At 42.6% G+C, this 27,091-nt stretch overlaps 1 protein-coding gene across 2 annotated transcripts in view; it reads right to left on the bottom strand.

Moving 5' to 3' along the window:
* The window catches only part of STOX2 (storkhead box 2), a 192,972-nt gene that overhangs the window by 25,812 nt on the left and 140,069 nt on the right, over positions 1-27,091 (bottom strand). For both annotated transcript variants that reach the window (XM_063458132.1, XM_063458133.1), the window contains exon 2: positions 14,391-14,543. In XM_063458132.1, the coding sequence (XP_063314202.1) occupies positions 14,391-14,543 (153 nt within the window). The remainder of the gene's footprint in view (positions 1-14,390; positions 14,544-27,091) is intronic.

Here is a 27,091-nt window from a genome sequence, read left to right on the forward strand (position 1 = left end):
ATAATCTTCCAATAACATCACATTCTCACGGTTTCACCCCAAATCAAACGAGGAAGTAAGGACCAGGCTGCTCTAATTTTTGTTGAACGTAGGAGCCAACAGACTTTATGCAGAAGTCAAATTTATTTTTGTTATAAGAAAAAAGGAGGGTTGCACTCGATCATATAATTTAACACGGTGCACTGAGCATGGGTCAGCAAATCCCATATAATCTATATAAATAAATAAAAATCTCAGGCACTCACTATGATATCTTCAAGGCAGTTTTATTGGATTTGCAACGTTTCGACCTGTAACCAGGTCTTTATCAAGCTTGGTTGAAACGTTGCAGATCCAATAAAACTGCCTTGAAGATATCACAGTGAGTGCCTGAGATTTTTTTTCATTAAAATTTATTTTTTGGAGACTGGGAATCCATGAACCGGATACAAAACATTCATATATTATTATTATTATCATCATGTGTGTTCGTCCACCCACTGTAAAGCAATACGGAATTTGTTGGCGCTATATAAATAATAACATAATAATAAATGCCAACAGATTCTGTAGCGCTTTATATGTGTTGCAAATAAACATTTTAGGGATTACTCATTGACTCTTGGTGTTTGTAATTTTTTCCATTAAGCTTATGCTCACGTTATAGTTGTAGGGAAGATTTTTAAGTAAATACATGTTTAGGTTAACTTATATTCAGACTATCACTCAAATAAAATTGCATCCGTTAACTAGTCTATAGAAGCTGTAAGCATCATTGTTAAAAGTATTTATTAGAAAAATCTAATTACAAGTTGAACAGTCACAAGAGAAACATAGCGAGGAAAAGAAACATGGGTATAAGATAAATAAATAGTTAAAATTCATATACACCGAGATATGAAACAAAACTAAAGAAGTGGATAGGGGGAACTACATAGGGCAAACTAAGTAAACGTATCCAAGGCACAGCTAATTACCCTCTTATAAACCCAAAGGTACATTACATGGAATACAGAGGAAGTATTGAGCCAGCAACTAATTAATTATCCTTAATATTAGCTATGACTTAAGCAAGGCGGTGGTGGTGTATCCTTTAGCCATGATGCTTCTTACTCTCTACAGGCTGCCAAGGTAATTTTACTAAAGAGATTTTATTAGTGAGTACTGTTCTATGTCTCAATAAACATTTATACATCTATTTGAGTCCACAAAGAACCCAGAAATTCTGAATTATTTGGCTGGAAAATTAAGCAAAACAAAAACAAAGGAAAAAATAAAAATAAAAAAAACAACCTACCCCATGCTGTTTATAAACAGCAGAGTATTAAAAATAAAATTAGGGGGCAGGGCCTGACAGCCAAGATGGCCGGACGCATAAGCTTAGGGCTCCAGCAACATGGAGCGCAAACAAGCGACAACCGACCGGCCCGTCAACGCTGGCAGCACACGGTGACCAGAATCCATCTCACAAAATCAAGCGGATAAGAATGATACCAGTCCGGCACCGAAGCGAAGCGGAATGGCCCGGGCCGACTATGCGGCCTGTAGTTGAGCGGAAACCAAGGCCCGAGGGACCGACGCAAAAGCTTAAACGCAGCATAGCCCTGCTGCCCCCCCCTCTGGACCGGCGGGGGATATCCCGGGCCTCGACGGGGGCGAATACCCCTGCAACCAAGCATGACCGAGCTGTGGCACCCAAAGCGAGACGGGCCAGCCTAGGCCCAGACAAGATGGCGGCTCACACTCAGCCATCTTCAACCCGCATGCAAATTCAGCCTCCACGGCATACATGGGAGTTCCATGACCAGATGCGCACCGGCCTCTGGGCCAAGCTACATACCCAGAAGTGGACATTCCGAAGGGCGATGAGAGAGGTAGAAGCCTGGATCCGCCCAGCAACCCGGAGATGCCTAAACGGGAATGCCCCTCGCGCACCCAGAAAGGCTCTCGGACAGCGCCGATGCCGGAGAACAACAAAGCCAGGTACCCGGGGCCCCAGCGGGTGCGTTCCCACGCCTCAGGGAGAGACACGCCATCCCACGCGACTCACCAGCACCTCGGCAGCCCCAGCAACCCCCACCCAGCAAAGCGCAACCCCGCACCTGCATATTTACGGTGTCGGCCGTAACGCCTATCTGGAAGCAGGGAGACTCGGAACCGGCGGAAGTCACAGGTGGGGAGCCCCTCCGCGGCGCAAGAGCGGGAGAACACTGACCCAGGAGACCCACACAAAGCCCAGCAGAACCGGCGTCGGCTGATAGCAGAAGAAGCTGCAGACAGAGACCCAGTAACCCCTACCAGACACTGAAAGGCTCTCACTCACAAATATGGATTGTCAGAACACCGCATATCCATACCTATCTGACCCTTCTCTTCCTGGACATTCATGGGTACTCTGGACTGGCTATAAGAAGGGGGTGAGGAATTAATCAGACTGTCTCTCGACAATGGCAAAGCATATGCCTCACTAAATGTACCATATTTTGCTGGGTTCTGTATACTCGTTACCTGATATATCTTACTACACTAGATTGAAATGCATCACACAAAGCTACACACACCAGATAATAATGGCATAGGTACCACAAAATGACCCTCTCCGAACCGCCATGCCATATAGTTAACTTAACTTTCCATGCAATTGATTTAAATGTAAGCCTGTTTCGCTTAAAGATAATCCACTGCACACACTCTCTGATAGAACTAAAGTTAAAGCTAATGATTAGGACATTGTTAATGTTTAAGCTAATGTTCAATGTGAATGCCACTTCTGTGCTGATTTCTTGCATTAAGATGCCGATGGCGCACCGTGCCTGGTTGACACTTACTCTAAAAAGCTTGTAACCCTCAACTATATGCCATAGTCAGTTAGAAAACCACGCTGTGTACCTAATGCATAGCCACTCATAACTGACAAGTTGATCTACACCTCGATGAAACTTCGTTATATAAAATTACAAAATGTGCTATGTTCTAACTTGCCACGCAATTGTTCCTATATGTTGACAGATAAGGCAGATACTGCTGTTGTGGCTTTACCTGCTCCATTGTATGTTTCTTGCTATGCACAATAAAATAAAGAATAAAAAAAAAAAAAAAAAATTTAAATAAAGCTGAGTTGGGAAATATCAGAAGGTCAATTCAGTTTTAACAATTAGCAAATCTTGAACTGTTAGCTGTGGTGCAAATGTCTGCAGAAATATAAATTCTAATTAACAAATAGCTCCATCTACTGTTCAAAATGCAGCACTTGTGACATGACAACAACACTAGTGACACATGAAAAACAAAGCACTGATACTTTTTAACCAGTGAAGCTCAAAGTGACACATTATAGCTTGTAAAAACAGTATGCAAATCTGGATTAAGTAGGTGATACATTACGTACATCTACATAAATATCAGTACCAATGGGAGGCCAGAAAAACTCCACGATATTTTGTAACCTGACCACAAAAATGTAGCCCGATAAATGGCTACAATTGCATATTATTTGAAAATTCTACTGTCCGTATAATCTACAGAAAATATGACTGGAACATATGGGTGTCCTAGGGACTAAGTATTCTAAGATGCTGAGTTGGAGAATAGAGTAGTCATCTTGTAAGCACATGTGTGGTGTGAAATTCTATGAAATGTTCTTTGAGAGAGAACTGATAAAAACGGAAAAGGTTTAAAAAAAACTGCAAGAAAAGCCAACCTCACATAACACATTCTACAGACAGGAAAAAAAAAAAATGCTCATCTCTCATGTCATCTTTGCATATTTTACAAAGTCCACCAAAACAAACATGCCCACTGGTGTGTGGCAGCCAAAATGGCAAATGGGGGATCTCTTACTGGATTCTCTCACTTGCTGATACCGCTATCTTGCTTGCCAGTACAACAGAGAGATCTGTAGGTGATCCCATGAGATCCCAACATGATCATCAACAGCTTCTTCTCATCGCCGCAATATCGGTCTACAAGATATTGCTCTCTTCTGGTGCTCCTCCTAGCTCTCTCAGCGCTCTTTCAGTGTTTATTTCTCTGGCTCTGCTTCTTCTCCCCAACTCCCCTATGTTGGTGTCCCCCACGGTTCAGTCCTTGGTCCCCTACCGTTCTCTATCTATACTTCCTCCCTTGGTAAACTCATTAGCTCATTTGGCTTCCAATATCATTTCTATGTGGATGACACGCAAATCTACCTGTCCTCTCCTGATCTCACCCTGTCCCTCTTGACTGGATGGCTGCCCACTTCCTTAAACTCAACCTGACCAAAACTGAAATTCTAGTCTTTCCTCCCTCAAGTGTTGCTACTCCCTCCAAGTCAACGGTGCTACCATCTGCTCCATCACGCAGGCTCGCTGTGTAGGTGTTCTCTTTGACTCCAATCTCTACTTCACGCCTCATGTTTAGTCTATTGCCAAATCCTGTCGATACCTGCCTGGAAGGAAAGAGCTCCAGAGAGACACTAGTCAAGCTTTGGCGACAGGGGCTGAAGCGTTCCAGGCAAGCGGCTAGGAAGTGAACTGGGTAAAGGTACTTGGTCGGAGCATTGGACCACCGCCACATGTGGGATATGCCTGCTGTAGCAACTAGGCCACATGTTGGAACTGAATCCCCATATTTGTTTGTTGAGATAGGCGATTTTAAGTAGCCTTATAAAATGTAAAACAGTATTTTTTATATATGCGTTATTCCTCTCTCTGTATTATGTTGCTGTCTGTGTGCAAATTTGTCTGTGTGCAAATTTGGAACTCTTAGCTTTTTTTAAAAAAAAAAATTATTGTGCACAATTGTGTTGTATTGTATTGTTTTTTTAAAGTCATAGGAATAAGAAAAAAAAAAAAAAGAACACAACAAAACACTTTCTCTTGCCCATTATTGTATGGTTTTCATTTTATATATATATATATATATATATATATATATATATATAAAACTTTACATAGGATATATCTTTCCATTCTCAGTAATAAGTTGCTGGCATCTACACATGGAAAAGAGAATTTTCAAGGGTAGCGTCCAAAGCAAACTATTCTATTTCACTGGTTTACCTACTCTGCAAAGTCCACAAAAATCCAGGTTGTGATTCCAATCCATAATTAAATGTAATATAAGTCTAACACTGGGTGTGTGTGGGTAATGTCAGTTCTAGGGCAGCAGAGGGATTTCACATTTTACTGCTGGCTATATTTCAGAGCCTCAGGAATGAAGGAATGGCAAGGTAATATATTTGTCTAGAATGGTTTGTTATTTCTGTTTCCCTTCCTTCCCAAGGTTTACTAGCCCTTCTGTTTGGTTAACCAAGGTCTATAATATCGTATGCCCCTTAGGGACAGCTTAAGTACGGACTTCAGGAGCAGCTGCTTCACAGACCAAAGTATACACAGTGATGAACGTACATGGTCTTAGATTTACTGCAATGAGTAAAAGCATTCAGGGTTACAAAACAGTGCCTATCGCTTTCAGTTTATGATGTGTCTAATAAACAATTTCTAGTCTGAGGTCAATAAGTCTAACTGCAAACTAAGAAACCAAATATCCCACTGCAATTCTATCGTCCTTGGATTCCGGTATGTCCTTCCTGTGAAGTTAGTCTCCGACGCCAGACCAAGTGAATAGCTTGGCCATGGTAATACGGTATATACCATTTTTAAGTCGGTATATTTAAAGTGGCTCTATCACCTCAAACTTACCTTTCTCCTATTGTTTTGCCTTCTTCTCTTCTTTCAGAATATTTTTTTTCATTTCTGATCTATTTTTCTTTAAAACACAAGGCAAAGAAGGGACTACTTTGCCTTATGTATTTTCCTGCATTTGGCAATCATGACAGAGGGTGGAGATTAAGACAAGCTTTACTGCCTTGTTAATTGACAAAGGAAGTGGCGCTTGCCTTAAACTACCTCATTTGTCAAGATTTGTCAGGCGTAGGAAAAATATATAAGAAAAAGTAGTTCCCACTTTGTTTTATGTTTTAAAGAGAAATAGATCATAAAATAAAAAGAACAGATTCCAAATCAATACCACTAGAGAGGAAAGATTGGGATGACAGAGCCACTTTAAGGTTCATTAACATTTAATTCTAACATACATATTTGTTCTCAAGTGGAAGATTTACTGAAAACATAAAACTATACAATGTAAGGTGCCTTAAAACATGACATATTTGCTTTTTTTTAAAAAATGAAAGAATGCAGTTAAATCTCCAAACAAGGACTGTGTAAAATTCCAAGGTGGAATATAATTAGATTTTTTTATTTTTTTATTATTCTGCTTTTTTTGTCCTACAAATTGCAATGACCTTGTCAATTCTTCCCAATTTCTAGTTTACCTCTGATTATGTCTTTTTAATATGGTCAAACTGACTGTATTTATTTTGTGCTGCCTCTATAAGGTTTCTTTCTCCATGAATGTAGCAACGTATCTATCTGTTATCTAGCTTACACTGTGTACCTGCAACTCTCCTTGACCACGTGTCTCTTGTAAAACTCACTGTATGCTTCTATCTCAATCTCATGTTTTAAATTTGGGGGTGTTTTGTTTCTCCCTCTTGCATACCTGATATTTTGGTCAGTCTGAGCATTTTTCTCTCTCATTACCCCCTTTCCCCCCCAAAAAGCAGGTAATGAAACAATTTTGTTTTGATACAGATAAATCTAGCGATCAAAGATCATTTTACAACACGCAGAAGCAGCTTAGAAAATAAATTATAATGTTTCTTTAATAAATATCATGGTTAAAGAGCTTCCTTTTATTAAGTTATTTTTCTTTCAGTAAAACCTTATATAAACACACTTCATACACTGGCTAACTGATGCCTCTCTTATGGTTTACTAAACAAATAACCACTAAATCCTTGTGCCAAGGTCTGGGTAATAAATGTTATTCCAAGGAACATCCATTAAAAATAAACGTTGGACACCAAATACTCTGAGCAGAATATTAAAGGATCAGACACACAGAGAAATACTCTGCAATACTCTGCTGTGAGCCGAAATGTTCCTTTATTCACAATAACATTGCAGTTCACACACCTGTGCACATCCTCTTATATTCTACTGGTGACTGTTTTTGGCCACCCCAGATTATTGGCACCATGTGCAGTATTTACCTTTAAGGATATGTGTCGTGTCTGTTCTATTTTGAGTTCTATCAAATACTCTTGATGTTTAGAGGAGCTGGAAAATATAGGTTTCTAAAAGAAACAATAATTGCACTTGGAGGATTCATTCTCCCAGTTTTCATTATTAATTCCTACCTACATGTCTCAGAAAGTAGAATCTGGCATAACCACAAAATCCACATGGATAAAGTGTCAGCCTAAGAGTACAGTCTATTACCAACCAGAGGAACACATGAAAATATTTCTAAGTCCAGACGCCAGTGGTAGGACATAACCACAAACAATGTAGCAGTCATAAGTTTCCATGTAGTTCGAATAAAGGACACTAGCTAAATATGCTATCTGCAAGGCCAGAGACACAATGTATCCTTCTGTCCTTGTGTTACAAATGTTATTTATACAAATGCTAATAATAATAAGAATGTAGGATCTGTAAATCAATTTTAAAGTGAACTTGTGATCCACAAATCACATGGAAGACATTCTATACACCATAATCGATATAGCTTATTGCAGTGTTTATGGTATAATTAAATTTTCGGGTCCAGAACCCAAATCATTTTGGTTCAAGGCTGATCTCAACTTTAAGCATGTCCCCTCTGTTGTGGCTAAGATGATAAGGGAGTTCCTCACTAAGTGTTCAAATCCACATGGCAATGGTATGTAGGCTCAGTGACGGATCCAGAGCCTGATCTCGGGAGGGGCACTTGTAGATTATTTTAAAAAAATAATCCGGGCACAATAACCACTACAGCTCAGTGTAGTAGTTATGGTGCCAGTAGTGCCAGGATCCCACCCCAGAGTAAGTAGTCATACCGTTTAAGAACAGTTTGACAACTTACCTGGGGTCTGCTGGGATATAGGGCATAGGAGAAGTGGTGTGTGTTAGGGGTGAAGTGTGTGTGAAAGGTGCAGTGTGTGTGTGTGAGCGGTGAAGTGAGTGTGAGTGCGTAAGGGTGACAGTGTGTGTATGGGGGCACTGTATGTATGTGTGGGGCAGTGTGTGTATGGGGGGCACTGTGTGTATGGGGGGGTCGTGTGTGTGTGGTTGGGGCAATGTGTGTATGGGGCAGCAGTTTGTGTAGGGCACTGTGTGTGTATGGGTGTGCAGTGTGCGGGGCAGTGTGTGCATGGGGACAGTGTTGTATGGGGACAGTGTTTGTGGGACAGTGTTGTATGAGGACAGTGTTTGTGGGGCAGTGTGTGTATGGGGGCAGTGTATGTGGGGGCAGTGTGTGTATGGGGGCAGTGTTTGTATGTGGACAGTGTGTGTATGGGGTCAGTGTGTGTAGTGTTTGTATGTGGGGCAGTGTGTGTATGGGGTCAGTGTGTAAGGGGGAAGTGTGTGTAGTGTGTATGGGGCAGTGTTTGTGGGGCAGTGTGTGTATGGGGACAGTGTGTGTATGGGGACAGTGTGTGTATGGGGACAGTGTGTGTATGGGGTCAGTGTGTGTATGGGGTCAGTGTGTGTAGTGTCTGTATGGGGTCAGTGTGTGTATGTGGGGCAGTGTGTGTAGTGTTTGTAGTGTGTGTATGGGGGCAGTGTGTGTATGGGGTCAGTGTGTGTATGGGGGCAGTGTGTGTAGTGTGTGTATAGTGTGTATGTGGGGCAGTGTGTATGGGGGGGAGGGGAGGAGGGAAGGGGCGCTTTTTTTAATAAAAAAAAAAATGTATTTAATAAAATATATTTATGCCCCCCCTCCCTTCTTACCTTTATTGAGGAGGAGGGGGGACATTTCTGGATCCCTGGTGGTCCCAGTGGGGAATCCCTGGTGGTCCAGTGAACTCTAGCCCGCGCTCCAGGGCTAGAGTTCACTCTCGCGAGATTTGGAGCGTTGCCGTGGTAACCGCGGCAACGCTCCAAATCTCGCGAGAGGAGGACCCGGAGGAGCTGCTGGTAACAGCTCCCGGGTCCTCTCTCCCTCCCTCCCCTGCCGGCTGTCAGCACAGTGCCTGCAGACCGGGGAGGGAGATCACTGATCCCTCTCCCCGATCCGCAGGCACATTGCAGGGCTGGCGCTTGGGCAATGCCAGCCCTGCACTAGCCGGCAGGGGGGAATCTCGGGGGGGGGGGCAATTGCCCCGTTGCCCCCCCACTGGATCCGCCAATGTGTAGGCTGCAGGCACTATTTAACATTACACATATTATGGCGAATATACTGAATCGTATTACACTCTAACAGCAACATTTTAACTATATGATATTCTTCACAAAATGTCTGACAAGCTACATTAAAACACTCCTTGCACTATAACCACTAAAATAAACTATTGTGGTTATGGTGTTTAGAGTATCCCTTTAAAACATAATCTTGTTGCTATAAAGCCCTTCCTCCATCACTTTTAAGATGGCATTAAGAAATAAAATGGTGGGTGGTGTGGCTTGCGACCGAGGAGGTCGGAACCGGCAGGGCTCGAACATGCTGACGCACGAGATCTAACCATGACGTGTAGATAGTTCCATTGACACGATCCTCCGACTTACACAAGACTGAAAGACAGCGGCAGAACAGGTTCTGACGCATGGAGAACCTCTCATCAAGGTAGGACATAACTCACTACTGAGCGGACAGGAGCTATACAATAGATTTACAATTTTTCAGGGTGTCTAGACACAGACATAACCCATACCCGACCGAGGGGACACACAAACGAACCCAACCCATTAGGCTAACTACAACCTCATAATTTCCCCTGGGGTTCACTTCTATGGGAGACCTCGGGCTGAAGTCTGGATTCTAGGAACCGTCCCCTGATCTGTACTGCATCAGGCACTGGGAAACCGAATCTCAGTGTTGACACCATAATAATGGCAATAGACGTGTGCATGAGACCTTGAATCGAGCTTCACAGTTTAGGTCCTAAATATCAATTCATAATACTGCTCCTGTATTCAGACCTTAGGTATCAGGTCCGTCTTAATCCTGTTGTTACTACAATGTTACTGCCTTATTTTTCCTGCCAACCTTGCTAGTTCGGAGATACAACAGCATACTATGATTTAGTGAGGAAGTGTTACCACGTTTCAACTAAGCTATTCAATCTAGAGTTTGCTCCTGTTTTGTAAATGCGTTCTTATGCACCGATGTTACTGTTGTAATCATTTTCCTGTTCAACGTTATGGCGCTTGACGACTACTAAGTATTCAGGATCGCATATGATCAAACACTTGTATTATCAGAGCTATTGCTCAATTTATACACACGCACATGTACGCTGTTGTAGCGTTTGCTTATGTTTTTGTACTCACCTGTCCGACAAAATAAAGAATAAAAAAAAAAAAAAAAAATGGCAGCCACACGTCCTCTAGATGTTGCGTGAACTTTAGGAGTTGTGGGTTGCTGACACTTCACTTGAAGGAGAGGTGGCAGCACATACTTTACCTGTATGAGACTAATTGGGAGGGCAAAAAGCAAAATAACATTTTTGATTTCAAAATATTAAACAAAAATCTTTGCATATTAGATTCTATCTACTCTTCCCTCCTTCCCTCTCATCCCGCATGAATTCCTACCTCTTCCCATTCGCCTCAGTTATTTTTTTAATCTCTGCCCTCCCTTCCTCCCTCTGTCCCACTCCCTACCCCCCTGCCGGCACAGAGCTTGCGCATGTGCCCTGAGCCGGTAAATTGGTACATGAGAAACATTCAATTGGATTTCTGTAATATAAGTAGATGTTTGGGGGTATTCCACCCTAATAATTTTTAGAATTAAAGTCAATGGGTGGGGTAAAAGGGTGGGCCACTGACGGGAATCACGTGACCAGAACTGCCAAAAGGGGCGAACATGCCCAAAAAGGGGGCAGGTCTGTCCAAAGAATGGGATCAGTGTCCCTATGTATCACAGTGTCAGTGTCCCCATGTCACCCAGTCCCCTAGTCTCCCAGTGTCCCCATGTCAGTGTGTCTCGTGTCACTAGGATACTAGAGGACACAGAGACATGGGGACACAGTGAGACATGGGGACACTGAGAGACACAGGGACACTGAGAAACTTGGGGACACAGAGACATGGGGGCACTTGTGGATACAGACATGGGGACAGACATTTGGGGATACTGGGAGAAATGGGGACACTAAGAAACTAGGGACACTGAAAGACATGGGAACACAGACACTGGGAGACTGAGACACTAGGGACACTGGGAGCCATGGGGACACAGACACTAGGGACACTGGCTGGGAGACATGGGGACACTGGGAGACATGGAGACACTGTGTTCCTAATGTCTTCGTGTCCCAATGTGTATCCTAATGTCCCTATGTCTCACAGCATCCCCACATGTCTCAGCGTCCCCATATCTCACATTGTCCCCTAGTGTCTCAGTGTCCCCATGTTTCCCAGTGTCCCCAAGTGTCTCATTGTCCCAAGGTCTCCCAGTGTCCCCAGTGCAGCTCCATCAGCCCCTATCTTAATCAAGCCCTGCATGTAGGTACAATTAACTTCTTCTGTACCTCGCAGCCATCGGCCATCACTGGAGATTAAATAATAATTTTTACTTAGGCACACATCCATTAAATCAATGTAAAGTATTGAAGGGTCACTCTAAGCACCATGGCAACAGATTTAAATTTTTTAATTTTTTTTTTTATTGTGCTCATGATCTGCTATATCATGTACACAATCCTCTAATTCATGCCTATGATATAAGTTTACAATACACTCCTTACATCATGAGAACAATTTATATTATGGGATCAGTTTACTAAATCTTGGGGCTCTGTACTAGCGAAACACAATAACCAATCAACACATATCCATGTTCAGCCAATCAGATGTAGATATAGGCCAATTGGTTATTGTACTTTGCAAGTACATATACAGCCAAATTTACATCACTAGTGCTTCTAGTTACACAATTCTCACCTGTCTGCCTTTTAACTCCCATCATATTATTTACAAAATCTTGACTGTTTAAATATGCTAAAAATTGGGGAAGGGGCGGAGCCAGCAGCCATACTGACAAGTCGCACATCCCTAAAGCTCAGAGTGCATCTGCACCAAAAAGTGCTTAAAATAGGATAAATCGATCAGTAATCAGTAATAGCTGAACCTGCCACTTAACTACAGTCATGGGGAGCCGGAGCAAGAAGTGCAAACCTGATCGCACCCCTACAGCAGCCAATATCGCGATTTATTGTGGAGGCTGCACTCTTCGCAGAGGCCTGTCATGGCGCCGCTCTCAGATGCACCGTCCCGCACTACCAATGAGGAATCCCTGTGTGGTGAGTTACCCTTTGAGGCACGGCTAGACAAGAAGCCGCACTAACCACAGAAACAAACCAACAAGCCTCCGGTCACAGAGGACACTGTGGGGCCTGTTGGACGAACTACGCCGCAACATCAAGGCCAACATTGGGCAATTCCAGGAAAAGGTAAACGGGTTCTCAGCTCGTCTCCACAATTGTGAGCTCAACAATGCAGTTCATGAGAACAGCATTGCTACCCTGGAGCAGTCCCTAGCCAAAGTCCAACACTCACAAGTGCAAACCGACGATCGCATGGCGGTACTAGAATACAAACAGAGATGGAAGAACATCAAAGTCCGCGCCCTACCTGGTACTATGGAGGTGGCCTAATTCCCCCACCTTTTCCGCAGACTGCTATCTATGCTCTTCTCTCCCAAGCAGGCCAAAACTATGACCCTGGATGGATGGTACCGCATACCGGGACCCACTACGGGTACACAGAAGATGGGGAGAGACATAATTCTCCGCTTCCAACAAGGACAAGAACGCAAGGCCTTCATGGCGGCCGTCCGCCACAAGACTCCACTCAAGTATGAGGAGCATACCCTCACCTTTTATCCGGACTTATCCAAGGCCATCATGGACTGGCGTAGATCCATTATACCGCTAACGCAGGCACTAGACACAAACAAAGTGCCATACAAATGGAGTATGTCTCGCTGCCTACTAATCACCCTGGACCCGTGAACACTGAAAGTCTTGGAGGCGTTGGAGACGATTGGTGTTCTCCTACAGCTTGGACTATCCATAAAGACCCCTGTGACCGCACCCTAGCTGACATCAGCAACCTGGGCCCGGAGAGGGTCGTACCACTGATACCAGCGGCGCGCAGGGGAAGCTCTTCAACAGTGCTGGTGCACTGATAGCGCCAGAGTCCGCACTACTGTGCCCTTTGTGTACACTCTTGCGTGCTTTGCTGTTATCATACCTTTTTGTTCATTACTGTTATAGTTTTGTTTGCAAGCGAGTATATGGCACGTGTTTAAATCCCACATTGCCTTGACACTGCCTAACAGGCACCCTTAATGGTCAAAAGGACCCTACGATTTCTCCACCCCCCCACAACTCAATTACGTTACGCTAACTATTCCACCACTTCTTAAGTGGGGTCTTTAGGCCCCTCGAACAACATAGAGGTACAACTCCTCTTGGTCAGAATATTTTACGTGGGAGACATATCCTGCACCATACCATTAAGTATCCCTTCTACTATTTACCATTTTCTTAGCTTACAGAGGGTATTGGATGCAGTTTACAACTTACTATAATATGGATAATGAGAATGCTTCATAATTATCCATATTATATGCAGTACGTTGGTTATATTATGTCTATTTTACGTATCTCTTACCATTTGTCTGCTCTACTGTAATGTAACCGAAATTATTGACCGTAAATAAAGAAAGAACAAAAAAATAAAAAATTAGAAAAATCGTTGCATATACACATAGTGTGTTTATGTATGTGTGTGTGTAGTGCACGCATGTGTAGCAGTGTGTGCAAATTTCTGATTGCGTGTCTATCAGGTATGGACTGACCACTCTGGCACATCAGTCAGGGACCGAGGTTCCGAGTCAGCCAGGGGCCCGGATACACAGCCATTGCCTAGCAGGGGAGATCAGAGGATCTTCCCAATCTGACCTGGCATCACTAAACATGCTTTATTTTGGCAAAAGTTGCGGGCCCGAAATATCATGTGGCCTGCAACCTATCACCTGCAACCTATCAACCGATCACCTTCTCCCACCTCTTCTGGCCTGTTTGTGCATTATCCAGCATTGGAATCCTATTGAATATGTTTTTAATCTACTCTATGTGCCACCTCAAACAAAAAAACATAAACTACACAGCAACCACATGTCCTTGTTTGTCTAAATACAGTATATATTTGAGCCAGAATGTTGAATTAAGAATGTTTTGCACTCCTATTGTGATAACTAGCTACCACATTTAGTGGTTTCCAGTTAAGTTCATTTTCAACATACTTTTTAGTGCAATAAAATGTAAAATTTGAGGAAATGGAAAACAGTGCAGATGCTGAAGGGTCTGTGGTTACCTGGAAAGCACGTTGTTAGGTGTTCCATTAGTGCTTCTTGCGTGACTGGTTTTCTTGCAGAATTCATTGCAGAGATGGCCAAGCAAAGGATTTCCCCAAGAGGAATAAACTGTGACTGGCTGATTGGAGACATGCTGATGGGTGACACATCACCTGCAAAAAATATTAAAAGTTTTTTTACATGATCTGTACCATCCAGAATATAAAAAATAAAATTTAAAAAGCCACAAAAAACTTTTCACAGTGTCTGTAGCCTATACACACATTGTATAGCCATATTGGATCACACTGACACCCCATAGCTGTGCACAGCCAAAAACTCTCTGTCTGGTAGTGGAGACAGGGAGCGGCCACAGTTTGACAACTTACAATGGGGGGATGGCAGAACACTCCTGGCACCATTTCCATTTTTTTTCATGTCTCTGTTTCATATTGAATTTTAATCAGTACTTTTTTACTTTACACACAAACACACTATACACTTCTATGGTAAATTTACTGTGTTCTAGCCATATGTGTTCTAGCCAAATATACCCTTGCGTTTATTAATATATGCATAACGTAACCAGATGTATGGGATGTCATTATGGACATGGGTTGAAATAGTTTTTATTTGCAGTGTGAAAGCAGGTCATATATTCAAATTACAGAGTCTGCTGTAAGAATCTTATAATACAGATATTACGTCATTGCATTGGCTTGTAACAGATGCAGAGGAAGCCTTCAGCCCTGGAGAGGCATCTGATTGCTGTGACAACCATTCACAAGATTAACAAATATGCTTGTCGACAAGATAATATTCAAATCATGTAATTACACTAACATATAGTGTACAGCTTTAACCCCTTAAGGACACATGACGTGTGTGACACATCATGATTCCCTTTTATTCCAGAAGTTTGGTCCTTAAGGGGTTAATGGGTTACTGTGTTTTATAATCGACCCCATGCATATTCCATAACCTTTAGACATGGGATTACAAGTGCCAACATATAACCCATTACTGTATCCATAGAAAAACATTTAATTCGAACAGAAAACATATGGGAACATTAGATAAAGACAGCCCTGCCCAAAGAAGCTTACAATCTAAAGATAACATGAGAAAAAGGTGAAAAGACCAGAAATAAAGGGCTTCTGTATTTTAGAGATGAAGGGGAGTATTTTTTTTTTTTTTTTTAAGTTACTTTGGTTCCCGTTGCTAGTAACATCTAGTTTATCAACTGGCCTACTCCCATGATATCCCATCTTTAACCGTACAACAGGATACTATTTCATATGTGATAATCAGCCACATTATAAAATACATCAGTAATTTGATTTTCTTACACAGCTTTATGTAGCATTTTAAATTGGATCTACCATTGAAAATCACCTATAGTTTGCTCAACAGCAATATCAACCTCACAATAATACAATATCTATGAGAGTATCACAGAATTCCACAGCAACACAAACCTCACAGTAATGTGCAATATCTAGTATCACAGAGCTTCACAGCAATAAAAACCTCACAGTCATGAGCAATATGTTTGAGTGTATCACAGATCTCCACAGCAATAAAAGATCACAATAATGTGCAATATGTTTGAGCGTATCACAGAGCTCCACATCAATAAAAGGTCACAATAATGTGCAATATGTTTGAGCGTATCACAGAGCTCCACATCAATAAAAGGTCACAATAATGTGCAATATGTTTGAGCGTATCACAGAGCTCCACATCAATAAAAGGTCACAATAATGTGCAATATGTTTGAGCGTATCACAGAGCTCCACATCAATAAAAGGTCACAATAATGTGCAATATGTTTGAGCGTATCACAGAGCTCCACATCAATAAAAGGTCACAATAATGTGCAATATGTTTGAGTTATCACAGCGCTCCAAAGCAACAAATTTCATGCTTGAGGCACAGTCTGTCGCAACTACGGATACATTTTGCACTGCATATGAACTAAAGCTTTCATTATGCTCAAACAGCCTGACCAATTTTCCAAACTACAGAAATGTTTTTATTACGTTGGCTGAACATTGCGGTGCAGGTTAATGCATATCTGGAAACAGAGATGTGCTTTGGGGCACAGAATTATTTTTTGTTTCATCCGTCCATTTCATCTGTTTTCTGGCGAATTTCGGTCATTATTATGGGGGTGGGGGACAGTAGTGAAAGAATAGAGGCTGTAGTGGAGGCATAGCGGTTGAAGTGAGAGATTAGGAGCTGAAGTGGGAGTTAGAAGATGCAGTGTGTGGATAAGGGGCTGTAATAAAGGTTAGGGGCAGTAGTGGGGGAAAGGGGTGGCGGTGGGGCTTAAGTGTGGCGTAAGAAGCAGTAATTGGAGTTTTAGAGGAGAAAGTAAGGAGTAAAGAGGGGGTGGGATTAGTGAGGGTTAAGGGTAATAGTGAGGTTTAAATGCTGGACCTGTAGGACCTGTAGTGTGGGGTTATGACCAGTAGTGGGGTAGATAAGGGGCTGAGAGGAAAGTTACACAAAACAAACATTTTTAAAGGAACACATAGAAACATAGAATGTGACAGCAGATAAGAACCATTCGGCCAATCTAGTTTTCTTCCCCCTCCCCCCCCCCCCGTCCCATAGTGTTCCATACCACCCCTCCCCCTGTCCCTTACTGCCCCTCTCTCTCCCCCCCCTTGGTCCATGGTAAGTCTCCTTACAGAAGTACAGAAGTTCCTGTACCGCGGTGCACACATTTGCTGCATAAGATGCACAGACATTTCCCCTTACTTTTGATGAGGAAGAAAGTGCGTATTATAAAGTGAAAAATATGGTATATAAATTATAAAAAAAATAGCTGGGTATTTATTTTACATTTTGACACTTAAGCAATGTGCATAATACTATCCACATTATCCACGTTCATAATACTTGTTTATTTTTTTGACACTTCTAAGCCACAACATTAACCCCTTAATGCCACAACATTAACCCCTTAATGCCAGATGACGGACCCGGTCTGTCATGCGTTAAAATTAACCCCAGATCACCGCGGTGCCGGCGTTTGCGGGGCTAACGCTGTTGCTGGGTGCCTATGAGTCAGGAGCAGACCAGCAACAGCAAATCTCGATGTCCCAGCGCACGTGATCGCTGTGACAGCCAGTCACAGCGGTCACAATACTGCTGGGATATCAGATCCGCCACCCTCCACCTCTTGTGGGTTTTTGAAGTGGAGAGAGACGGATCGTTGTTACTGCCTCACTGCCTCAGAGAGTGACGCAGGGGACAGGGACTATGTGCCAGATACTGCAGGACCATCAGGAGAAATAGCAGATTCCCCTAATGCTGAACATGGTGCAGATGACTGGGTACCCCCTAATAATTTTTCACCAGACATCCCAGAGTTCACTGCCAGTCCTGGCATACAGGCTGATCTGCCTGGCTAAAATGAGCTGGATTGTATTCAGCTGTTCTTGGGGGATGAGATTTTTGGGGAGATAGTCACCCAGACTAATCTGTACGTGGAGCAGTATCTTGCACGCTATCAAGAGTCTCTTATCGCCAGGAAAGAGAGATGGAACCCAACCAGTGTGCCAGAATTGAAACAATTCTGGGCACTGACAATGCTAATGGGGATAAAAAAAGAGCCCACAGTTAGGATATATTGGTCTAAAAATCCCATTTGCAATACCCCCATTTCTTCCCAGACAGATATGAAGACATACTGCGATTTATGCACTTTAGTGACAATACGAAGTGCCCCCCCAAAAGGTAATCCGCAGTATGAACTTCTATAAAAAATACGCCCTCTAATTGCCCACTTTAACAAAAACTTTGCCACTATATATACACCCCCAAAAAACACATTTCTATTGATGAATCCCTCATGAAGTTTAAGGGAAGACTGGGGTTTAACCCCTTAAGGACACATGACATGTCATGATTCCCTTTTATTCCAGAAGTTTGGTCCTTAAGGGGTTAAACAGTACATCCCATCCAAAATATCCTGATATGGGATCAAATTGTATAAATTGTGTGAAAGTGGCAGTGGCTATGTGTACACCTTCTGTGTATACAAAGGAAGGGATAGCCACCTTAATTACCCAGGTTGCCCAGATATAGTAGGGACAAGTGGGAAAATTGTCTGGGACTTAATAACGCCATTACTAAACAAGGGATATCACTTGTATATTGATAATTTTTATAATAGTATCCCACTTCTAAAAATGCTATACTGCTCGAGACCGTGGCCTGTGGCCCTATTCGGAAGAGTCGCACAGGTTTCCCAAAGGCTCTAGTGGGAAAAAAACATAAAAAGGGGGGAAACAGCAGCTCTCTTCCAGAATGAACTGCTGGCACTCAAGTACCGCGATAAAAAGGAGGTTTTGAGCCTAACCACCATCCATGGTGAAAGCACTCGCAGGGTCGGAGTGCGTGGCAGAGAGGAATTTAAATGGGTGCCAGTCTGCATACAGCATTACAATCGGCATATGGGGGGAGTTGACCTGTCCGATCAACTGATGCATGGTATTAAAAAGTGGGCGCGCAGTTATATATATATAAAAAAATACTATTTCCCCCGCACTCACGCTTAGTAGTATTCAATAATGCCGGGTGCCATAGCCTGGACTCCAAAAGTAGTTTTTTAAAATTCCAATACTTTATTTAGTTCAAGTTAAAATCAGAGACCAACGTTTCAGTCCCTATTCAGGACTTTACTCAGGGTAACAAGACAACCATCAACCCTCAAAACAGGTGCAGAGTGTGTTAGAAGACGGGCGTAAGAGCCAAGACCAGTTACTACTGCCCTGATTGCCCCTCTCAGCCCGGCCTATGTATTGGCCACTGTTTTAAAATTTTCCACACCAAGGCCGAATAAGTAGAACGGTTTTGGGGTGTGATTTTAGTCATCTGTCGGATTGGTTACATAGTTACATAGCTGAAAAGAGACTTGTGTCCATCAAGTTCAGCCTTCCTCACAAATGTTTTTGCTGTTGATCCAAAAGAAGGCAAAAAACCCAGTCTGAAGCGCTTCCAATTTTGCAACAAACCAGGAAAAAATTCCTTCATGACCTCAAAATAGCAGTCAGATGTCTCCTTGGATCAAGCAGCTATTACCCCACTAATTAGAAATTAAATCCCTGTATGTTATGTTTTTGCAAGTATTTATCCAAATGCAGTTTAAACATCTGTATAGACTCTGACAAAACCACCGAATCTTGGCTTTGTCACCCGTTTATCCTGTCTTCTCTGATCCTTGACCTCGTCCTATCTTTGTTCCGTTTCGCTTTACTCCTTTGACCTCGTCTTGTACGTTGACTATTCGCTGCTTGTATAGCCCGGCCATTCTAAGGACCGGTATTACAAGTTTCTCTCTCTGTGTTCTCTTTGTGGTCTGTCTGTGTTTTGGTTTTGGAATCTGTGACAGCTTTGCCCGGGACGCAGATGACTGGGTACTACCCCCTGATAAGTTTACGCAAAATATTCCCCCTTTTACAGCAAATAGTATGCACTTGCTCATAATTTGAATTGATGAGCTGCTTATCTATAAAAATAGATGCGGCCTTTTAGAGGTAATTTGCAATCCTGAGCTGCTAAAATGAGACTTGGGCAAAGCATCCACTATTGAAAAATATGAAAGTGGTGTGTCTCAAATATGCCCCTTCAACATCCACATATCCCTGAAAAAGGTGGCCTTTGTGGGGTGGTTTGAATTAAAAACCTGCTAAGATGCTCGCAAATTGCACATGGGCCCAGCATCAAAATTCAAAGTTTGGTAAAAACAGATATGGCTTGGTCTCCAATGTGCCCCTTCAATATCCAAATATCCCTGAAAAAGGTACACATGGGGGTATTGCTGTACTAAGACGACATATTAGGTATTATACTGCCGTAGCACACATAAGGATTGCAAAATATACAGTAACATCTCCAAGTGTGTGTCAAAGTCAGAAAAAATGCTAATTGCTACTAGACTTGGTACAAACTTGCAAACAAAATGATCCTACGCTAAGGTTTAAAATATGCCTTTTGAAATACCCTGGGGTGTCTACTTTTACAAATGGTAGCCCTTTGTGGGTTTCTTTTGAACAGTCAAACTGCTATAATACCCCAAATTAAAACATAGGCCCATTAAATCAGTCTCTTAAAATTCTACTGTAAATATGGAAATGGACAGGTCTCCTATATGGCACGGTAGCTTCACAAAATAGTGCCAAAGACATTCACTGGGCGTATCATTTTACTCAGTAGATCCTGTGATCACATGGCCGAGGGGGGAGGGGGCGGATCGAGCAGAGGGGGTTTGCCTGAGCTCCCAGGCAGACCCCAGGATCGCGACCGTCGGCGTGGGATCGGCAGGGACCCGGTAATTATGAAGGACGGCTGGGACGCCCGCTGTTCTTAAGGGGTTAAAACCACTGACCGGTGACTTGAATAGAATTGATTATATCATTACAATGGCACCTGTCAAAAAAATGAGAACTTCATGCAACCCTCACCAAACAAGCCTTAGATACATACTTGAAAGATATTATCATTGCATCCAGAAGATTTGTAAGGTTATTTAGGGCCAATGGATGATCTGAGAACCTCTCTTTCGATAGTGGATGCAATCAGTGAGTTCAGACAAATGGTTGCTGCAATAGCTCAAATGTGTTTCAGGGCAGTTACACTTATCAAACACTTGTGTTCATTCAGGGATATTAAACCTATAAACTCATCACAACATTCAACAAAAGTATTTAGGGTTGCCTTGTGACCAAAAACCATATGGCAGTGCTGCAATGGATAGAATATAGGTCCGTAGTATGGCTCTGTCATGAATGTCCTTTATTAAAACGGTGAAATGACAACTCTACTTGTACTTCAAACTGATTAATAGCCTGCAACCATCTCTGCATGATCTTTTGTTCCGGTGTATCTTTTTAAAAGGCTTTCTTCATTTACTGGTCTCCTCTGCTACGAGCTATAATCATTAAAAGCCTTTCGTGATGCACCATTTTAGTGGCCCTTCTTTGCATAGTCTCTGATTTACGTCTTATGGAGAGGCGGTCTCCATGGCTGAAAACGGCATTCTCTTATTTTCGAAAGACAAGTTTATCCAAGGTGGATGCAAGAGCATAATCATAATCTTTATTACAGACTTTAATACACACACAAATTCCAAGAGCATTTCTTTATTTGAACATACCCTGCAAGAGTAGGTGTGGCCCAGAGCTCTCTGTAGCCAAATGCTCATGCTTATTGGGAATCATTATTCAGAAGGCTGCAGTGCTTTTACTGAACCTTCTCTATGCCTCTGCACGATTATTTGTCTTTGCAATTTAGGACGTCTGGCTTTGGAACACAGCCCAGCTACCCTGCAGTGAACAATAAAGTGATCTCATCAAGTATACAAGCAAAACTAACAAGACACGACCACAGAGCATAAATCACATACATTCATAACTAATAAGTATATACTAAATGTCTAGACACATACAGCAGCCAAATTGTCATTTTCCTATAAACATGGAATGTTTGTGTGTGTGTGTGTGTATATATATATATATATATATATATATATATATATATATATATATATAAAAAATACAAACACATGCACGCACATTTGTGTCCATGTACATCTTGCAGAAAGGGATGTCGTTTAATTGGTTGGGTAGTTTAATGTTATTAAGAAACCATTGTCAGTATGTGCAGATAATAATTAGTTGCATATTAGGCATCTATTGTCCGCACCCACGGCATGCTGGTGACATATTAAAAATGGCAGCACGCGCCCCCCCCCTTTCGTGCCACGTTAGTCCTCTCTCTGTCCACGATGAGAAATTGGCCTTGGTATGTACTCGTAGGTAAGGACCATGACAGCGAAGGTCACACCAACCAAAGCCAGTGTTTTAATAAAACATTGCTTTTGTCCCAAGTAACCCTTTCACTGATAAACAAATGTAAGGTCAAAATAACCAACTTGTAAAAATAGCTGGGTTTGGAGAATTTTTCCAACTTCCCTATTCTGGCCTAAATTTAATTCCATTTCCCCTGTAATATATATAATATTGATTAGCACGTATTGACACCAGGAGCAACATAATGGTTAACAGCAAATCCTTATTAACCCCTTCCCGCCGTTAGGACGTTCCATATGATCCTCCACAAAGTGGGCTTTAACATGGTTAGGAAGCATAAAATGTCTGGCAGTCTTGGTGTGAGCAGGGTTAAATCCCAGATCACACATATGAGTCCCAGGTATAAAAAACGGGGTCATTTACAGTGAGCGTTGTATACAGCTTTTTAAATGGGCATTTAAAGTGGCTCTGTCACTGTCTGGGGTTTTTGCATAATTTACAAAGACCCTTGACTGTGACATTGCCACTGCAGGTCCAGTGGCCATGGGGGATAGGAAAAGGTGAGCTTTATTTACCTGAACCTGTCCCTAGCAGGCAGCGCCACCCTCTTCAATGTGATCCTCTTCAGCTCCTGGGGCTTATGCTTGCAGGAGCCAACATCAGCGCTGTACTCTCACACATTGCACTAAGGACTATTCAGAACTATTCAGGACTACTTCAGAAGTGATCTATGCATTGTGGGTGCTACTTAGCCTGGCATACAGGTTCTTACATTAGAAGTACTCTGTGCAAGGTACCTGAGTTAGGCTAGAGCTAGCGGCTGGCAGGTAGATTTCTTCAGTCTCCTCAACATTTTAAACTGCACTTTTTTTATTCCATTCATTTATTGATAGTTAAACGGCAATTTTTTTTTTTTTTTTTTTAATTCTTTATTTTTGCAGTGCGTATATTGGTTACAGACATACATATGGTACCCCAACGGCATTCCATATGCAGGTTCAAGACATTAGTTACAGTGGGGGGTAGATAAACAATGCACTTTGTTTTGTTTAATACATAACACATTAATATAGCAAGCTAATAGGTGTCGCTTTGTGGCATAACATGTGAGGTCATACTTGCGAGTAGGTTATATATTCTAATATAACTTTAGAGTATTACGCATTTTGTGCTCCAGCTGTTTACACCGCTAGTACAATCAGTTTATGCTAAAGGAGCATAGAGACAAGCTTGGCTAGGAATTACAATTTGCTGCACTGGGGTTAGCATGACGCAAGTACACATTTTTTTGTTGAACATGCTAATCTAGGCCATTTTGTGTCCACTTTAGCAATCTATTTGACAAACGGTTATATCTGAGTGTTGCTTCCATACGATTTAAAAGGTTGTAGAATACTATCTGGCTAATCTGTTTGGATCAGTGCATTCTACGCATAGTAGATTAGGTGCTTTATCTCAAATAATAATAACACGCAATAGTAAGAACACAATAGGCGATTAGCTGCACGCAAGTACTAACGTGGGTGTCTTAGAGACTCTTCCTCCCTCTGCTCTGACAAAACTACATTTGCCCTGTGGCCCAATAAAGCAAGTCAATTAATTTCACAATAAGACGATCTGACATAAGGAGAAGCGTATCAGGGAAGCAGGTGGTTGTCCCCAGGAGCTAGGATCGGCTGTGGAATGTCCAAAGATGTTTAGTCAGGTCCCAACGGATGCTGGATTTGGGTAAGTCTCTGTAAGCTCGTACCTGGGCGGCATGGCGAGATCCGGTGGGTATGTTGTCTTCCGAAGCGTGTTGCCGCTTGTTTAAGGGTTATCCCGACTGGATTAAGGGAGCACGGTAGTCCCGGTCGGGGTTCCCTCTGCGTGGTGTGTGGTATGTGGCGTCGTACCGCTGTGCAAGTCCCCTCTCGGGGGTTCGTCGGCTGGCTCGCCGTCGAGCATGTCGTTTTGCTGTGTGCCTGGTGGATTGAGTAGCCGCCTCTTCAGCCTCTCTCCCATGTGTGGTGGATAGAACTGGGTAAGTGGAGTTGTATTCCATGCTCCTCCAGAGGTCTCGGCATGTGAGGACAGATTCAGCGGTAAAGTGTTTTCTGCTTGTCTGCGTTTCAAGGCTTTCTTATGTTTGCAGTTTGGAGCTTGGCGGCCATCTTGGGCCCGACATGCGGTCTGTAGTACGGGCGGGAGACTCAAGGTGCAGGCTTGGTAGTTTGGTTCTCGAGGTTGTAGACCGGGATCACCCCCCCGGTCCATAGGGGGGGGAAACGGGGCCGGTACCCCCACGGGTCCGACTCTAAGCCCCGGGCAGTAAGCGGCAGGGCAGCGGCCGTCCGTCCCGCTCGCCTCTGGAGTAGGCCTTATGAAAGACGGGTAGGATTCTTCCTCCAGGGGACTGTAGCCTGTAGGGCCAGCCTCACCCTGGACCCCAGGGCTCTCTGCCCAGCAAGGGCCACCGTTGCCGGCAGGTTTTGTGCCAAATTTCGCCGAAATATGCCTTTTGATAATGTTAGGCTGCAGGAGCTGGTCTCGCATGCGACCAGCCGGCTCGGCAGTCCGGCCCCGCCCCCCGTTAAACGGCAATTTTAATGCCATTCATGATGGTCACAGACATCAGCAGTGCAGCCACTGTTAACAAGCTGATGCCTTTGTAGAGCATTAAGCATCTTCACAGGTAGCGGGGGTTCATGGCACAATTGTCAAACCTGGATTTCCCCTTGCCAGTGCTTAATTTCCACTTTCTAAAGGCTAGTGGGTGATTGAGCCATACTTCCCAATGCTGGAAGGTAAGATTATGTGTGCAACACTTATATGCTCAACAAAACTGAAGGTAAAATTCACACAGGTTACCCTATGAAAAAAATAATAAAAAAAAGAAGATACACAATTCTGAGAATAGAACTAACTAAAGCAATTGCCATCTACATTATATATTTTACAAATGGGAAGAAAATGACCATGAATCCCTTCATGTGCAAAATTATACAAAACCAGTCTCTACGGATAATTGCTTTCATGCATGTACAGATAGTCTTTGCAGGCCCTTCCCTCTTTCCATGGAATACAAAACTCAGAGGCTTCTCCTCCCTGGAGTTGCAATTGTGTGCACACAGGATTGCAGCTTTCCTATGCAAAGCAGGTGCACTCTAGCATAGTGTCCCTGCTGCGTCCGTTAGCTCTGTGGAGCTAACAGAAGAAAACCTCCCTGGCTGTCTGAGTGACAGCCAAAGAGGTGTTTCTGCCCCCAATTATAAAACTGCACTTTTATAAATTGCCACAAATATGACACACACCAGCTGGAGTGCTTTGTGTGTCTGGAATGTTCCTTTAAATCATTTAGTTTATGCAGCCCTAGCCACAGCTCTCCAGGCTGTGATTCACATTAAAAAAAAAAAAAAAAGGAAAAGAAAAGAAAAGAAAGTTTCCACTTTACAGCACAGTGTATTTATATTCCAATCTATTAAAGCAGGGGTGGGAGCCTTTTATTTGACAAGAGCCATTTGGATATTTAAAACATAATTTGCTGGCCATACACAATTATCAACTTAAAAATTAGCCTGCTGTATTTGGTCAAACATTTAATTAACTCACTCCTAATGTGATGGCTGGAACTGCTTCTCTTTGGTGTGATGTTAGCTGGTATTGATGATGTTGCTACTTGCAGTGTGTGTGTGAGAGAGGGGTGTAGTGTGTGTGTGTGTGTGTGTGTGTGCGTGCGTGCGTGTGTGTGAAGGGTGCAGTGTGTGTGTGTGTGTGAGAGGGGTTCTGTGTGTGGGGATGCGGTGTGTGAGGGATGCTGTGTGTGTGAGGGGGCAGAGTGTGTGACGAAAACAGCAGGGCTACTGCACCAATACCACTTCATTGAGATGATGTGGCCTGGGTGCTTACAGTTTTCCTAGAGCTCGCCCAAAGCAGTACAACTACTACTAGCCGACAGACAGAAGGTCATTCTGTTACTCTCCTGAGCAGCTCATATTTGATTATTTACAATGGTGGGCATCAGGGCTCTACTGGTACCATAACCACTGAGGAAAACTGTAGTTACTATGGTGCTTTTAGTGTCCCTTTTATTGAGATTTCAATACACAAAGTTAGCTGTAAGCTCAAGTAGGCCGTTTACCAAGCAAAAAAGAAGAAATTCTAAATTAAACACGTGCAATACGGAAACAATAAAATGTGAGTTGTGCAGTAAGTGTGTAGGGAGGCTGTGTGAGTCACAGCCAGAGGAGCTAAGGATAGGGATAGGGTTATATAAATAAAGTGATTTACCTCCTAGATGGCAGATAATTGAGTAGTGAGACTATCAGGGCACGATCTATATACCAAAACCACTTAATTTAGCGAAGGATTATCTGTGTAGTTTCAAATGTTTCTCTGAATAGCAAAATTTCAGATCTCCATTAAATCTGAGATGGAAGTTGAAGTTTTTACCAAACTAATATACGGAAAAAGTTATTAAGTTCTGTACTCTTATAATAAACATGCCCCCCTAGAATTGTGGTGTCAAGTAAGCAGAAACATGTAGGCTTTAAATAAAATACTGTACCTAAAATCATCTACGGCATCAAGGACATAGTAACCAGTCTGGTAGTCATACACACATACACACAATAGTCAACAGAAGGACAATTAACAGTGCATGTCCACCAGATACACACAAACGTATATAATTACAGGATCACATTGCTTTAAACAGCTCCTTACAATTTCTTGAGACATTGTCCAGACAAGATACCTTATCATGGTTTCACATAACGTCAGACCTCTTAAAGAGCACTAAAACATTTTTGGCCTCATGAAGTGGAGTTTTTTTTTGGTGCAAAGATCATGGCCTTGCAGTATCACTGCTCAATTCACTGCCATTTAGTATTTAAAAGGTTACTTCCAACCATCATGAC

The sequence above is a fragment of the Pelobates fuscus genome, chromosome 6 (genome assembly GCF_036172605.1).
Source record: "Pelobates fuscus isolate aPelFus1 chromosome 6, aPelFus1.pri, whole genome shotgun sequence".
NCBI lineage: Eukaryota > Metazoa > Chordata > Amphibia > Anura > Pelobatidae > Pelobates > Pelobates fuscus.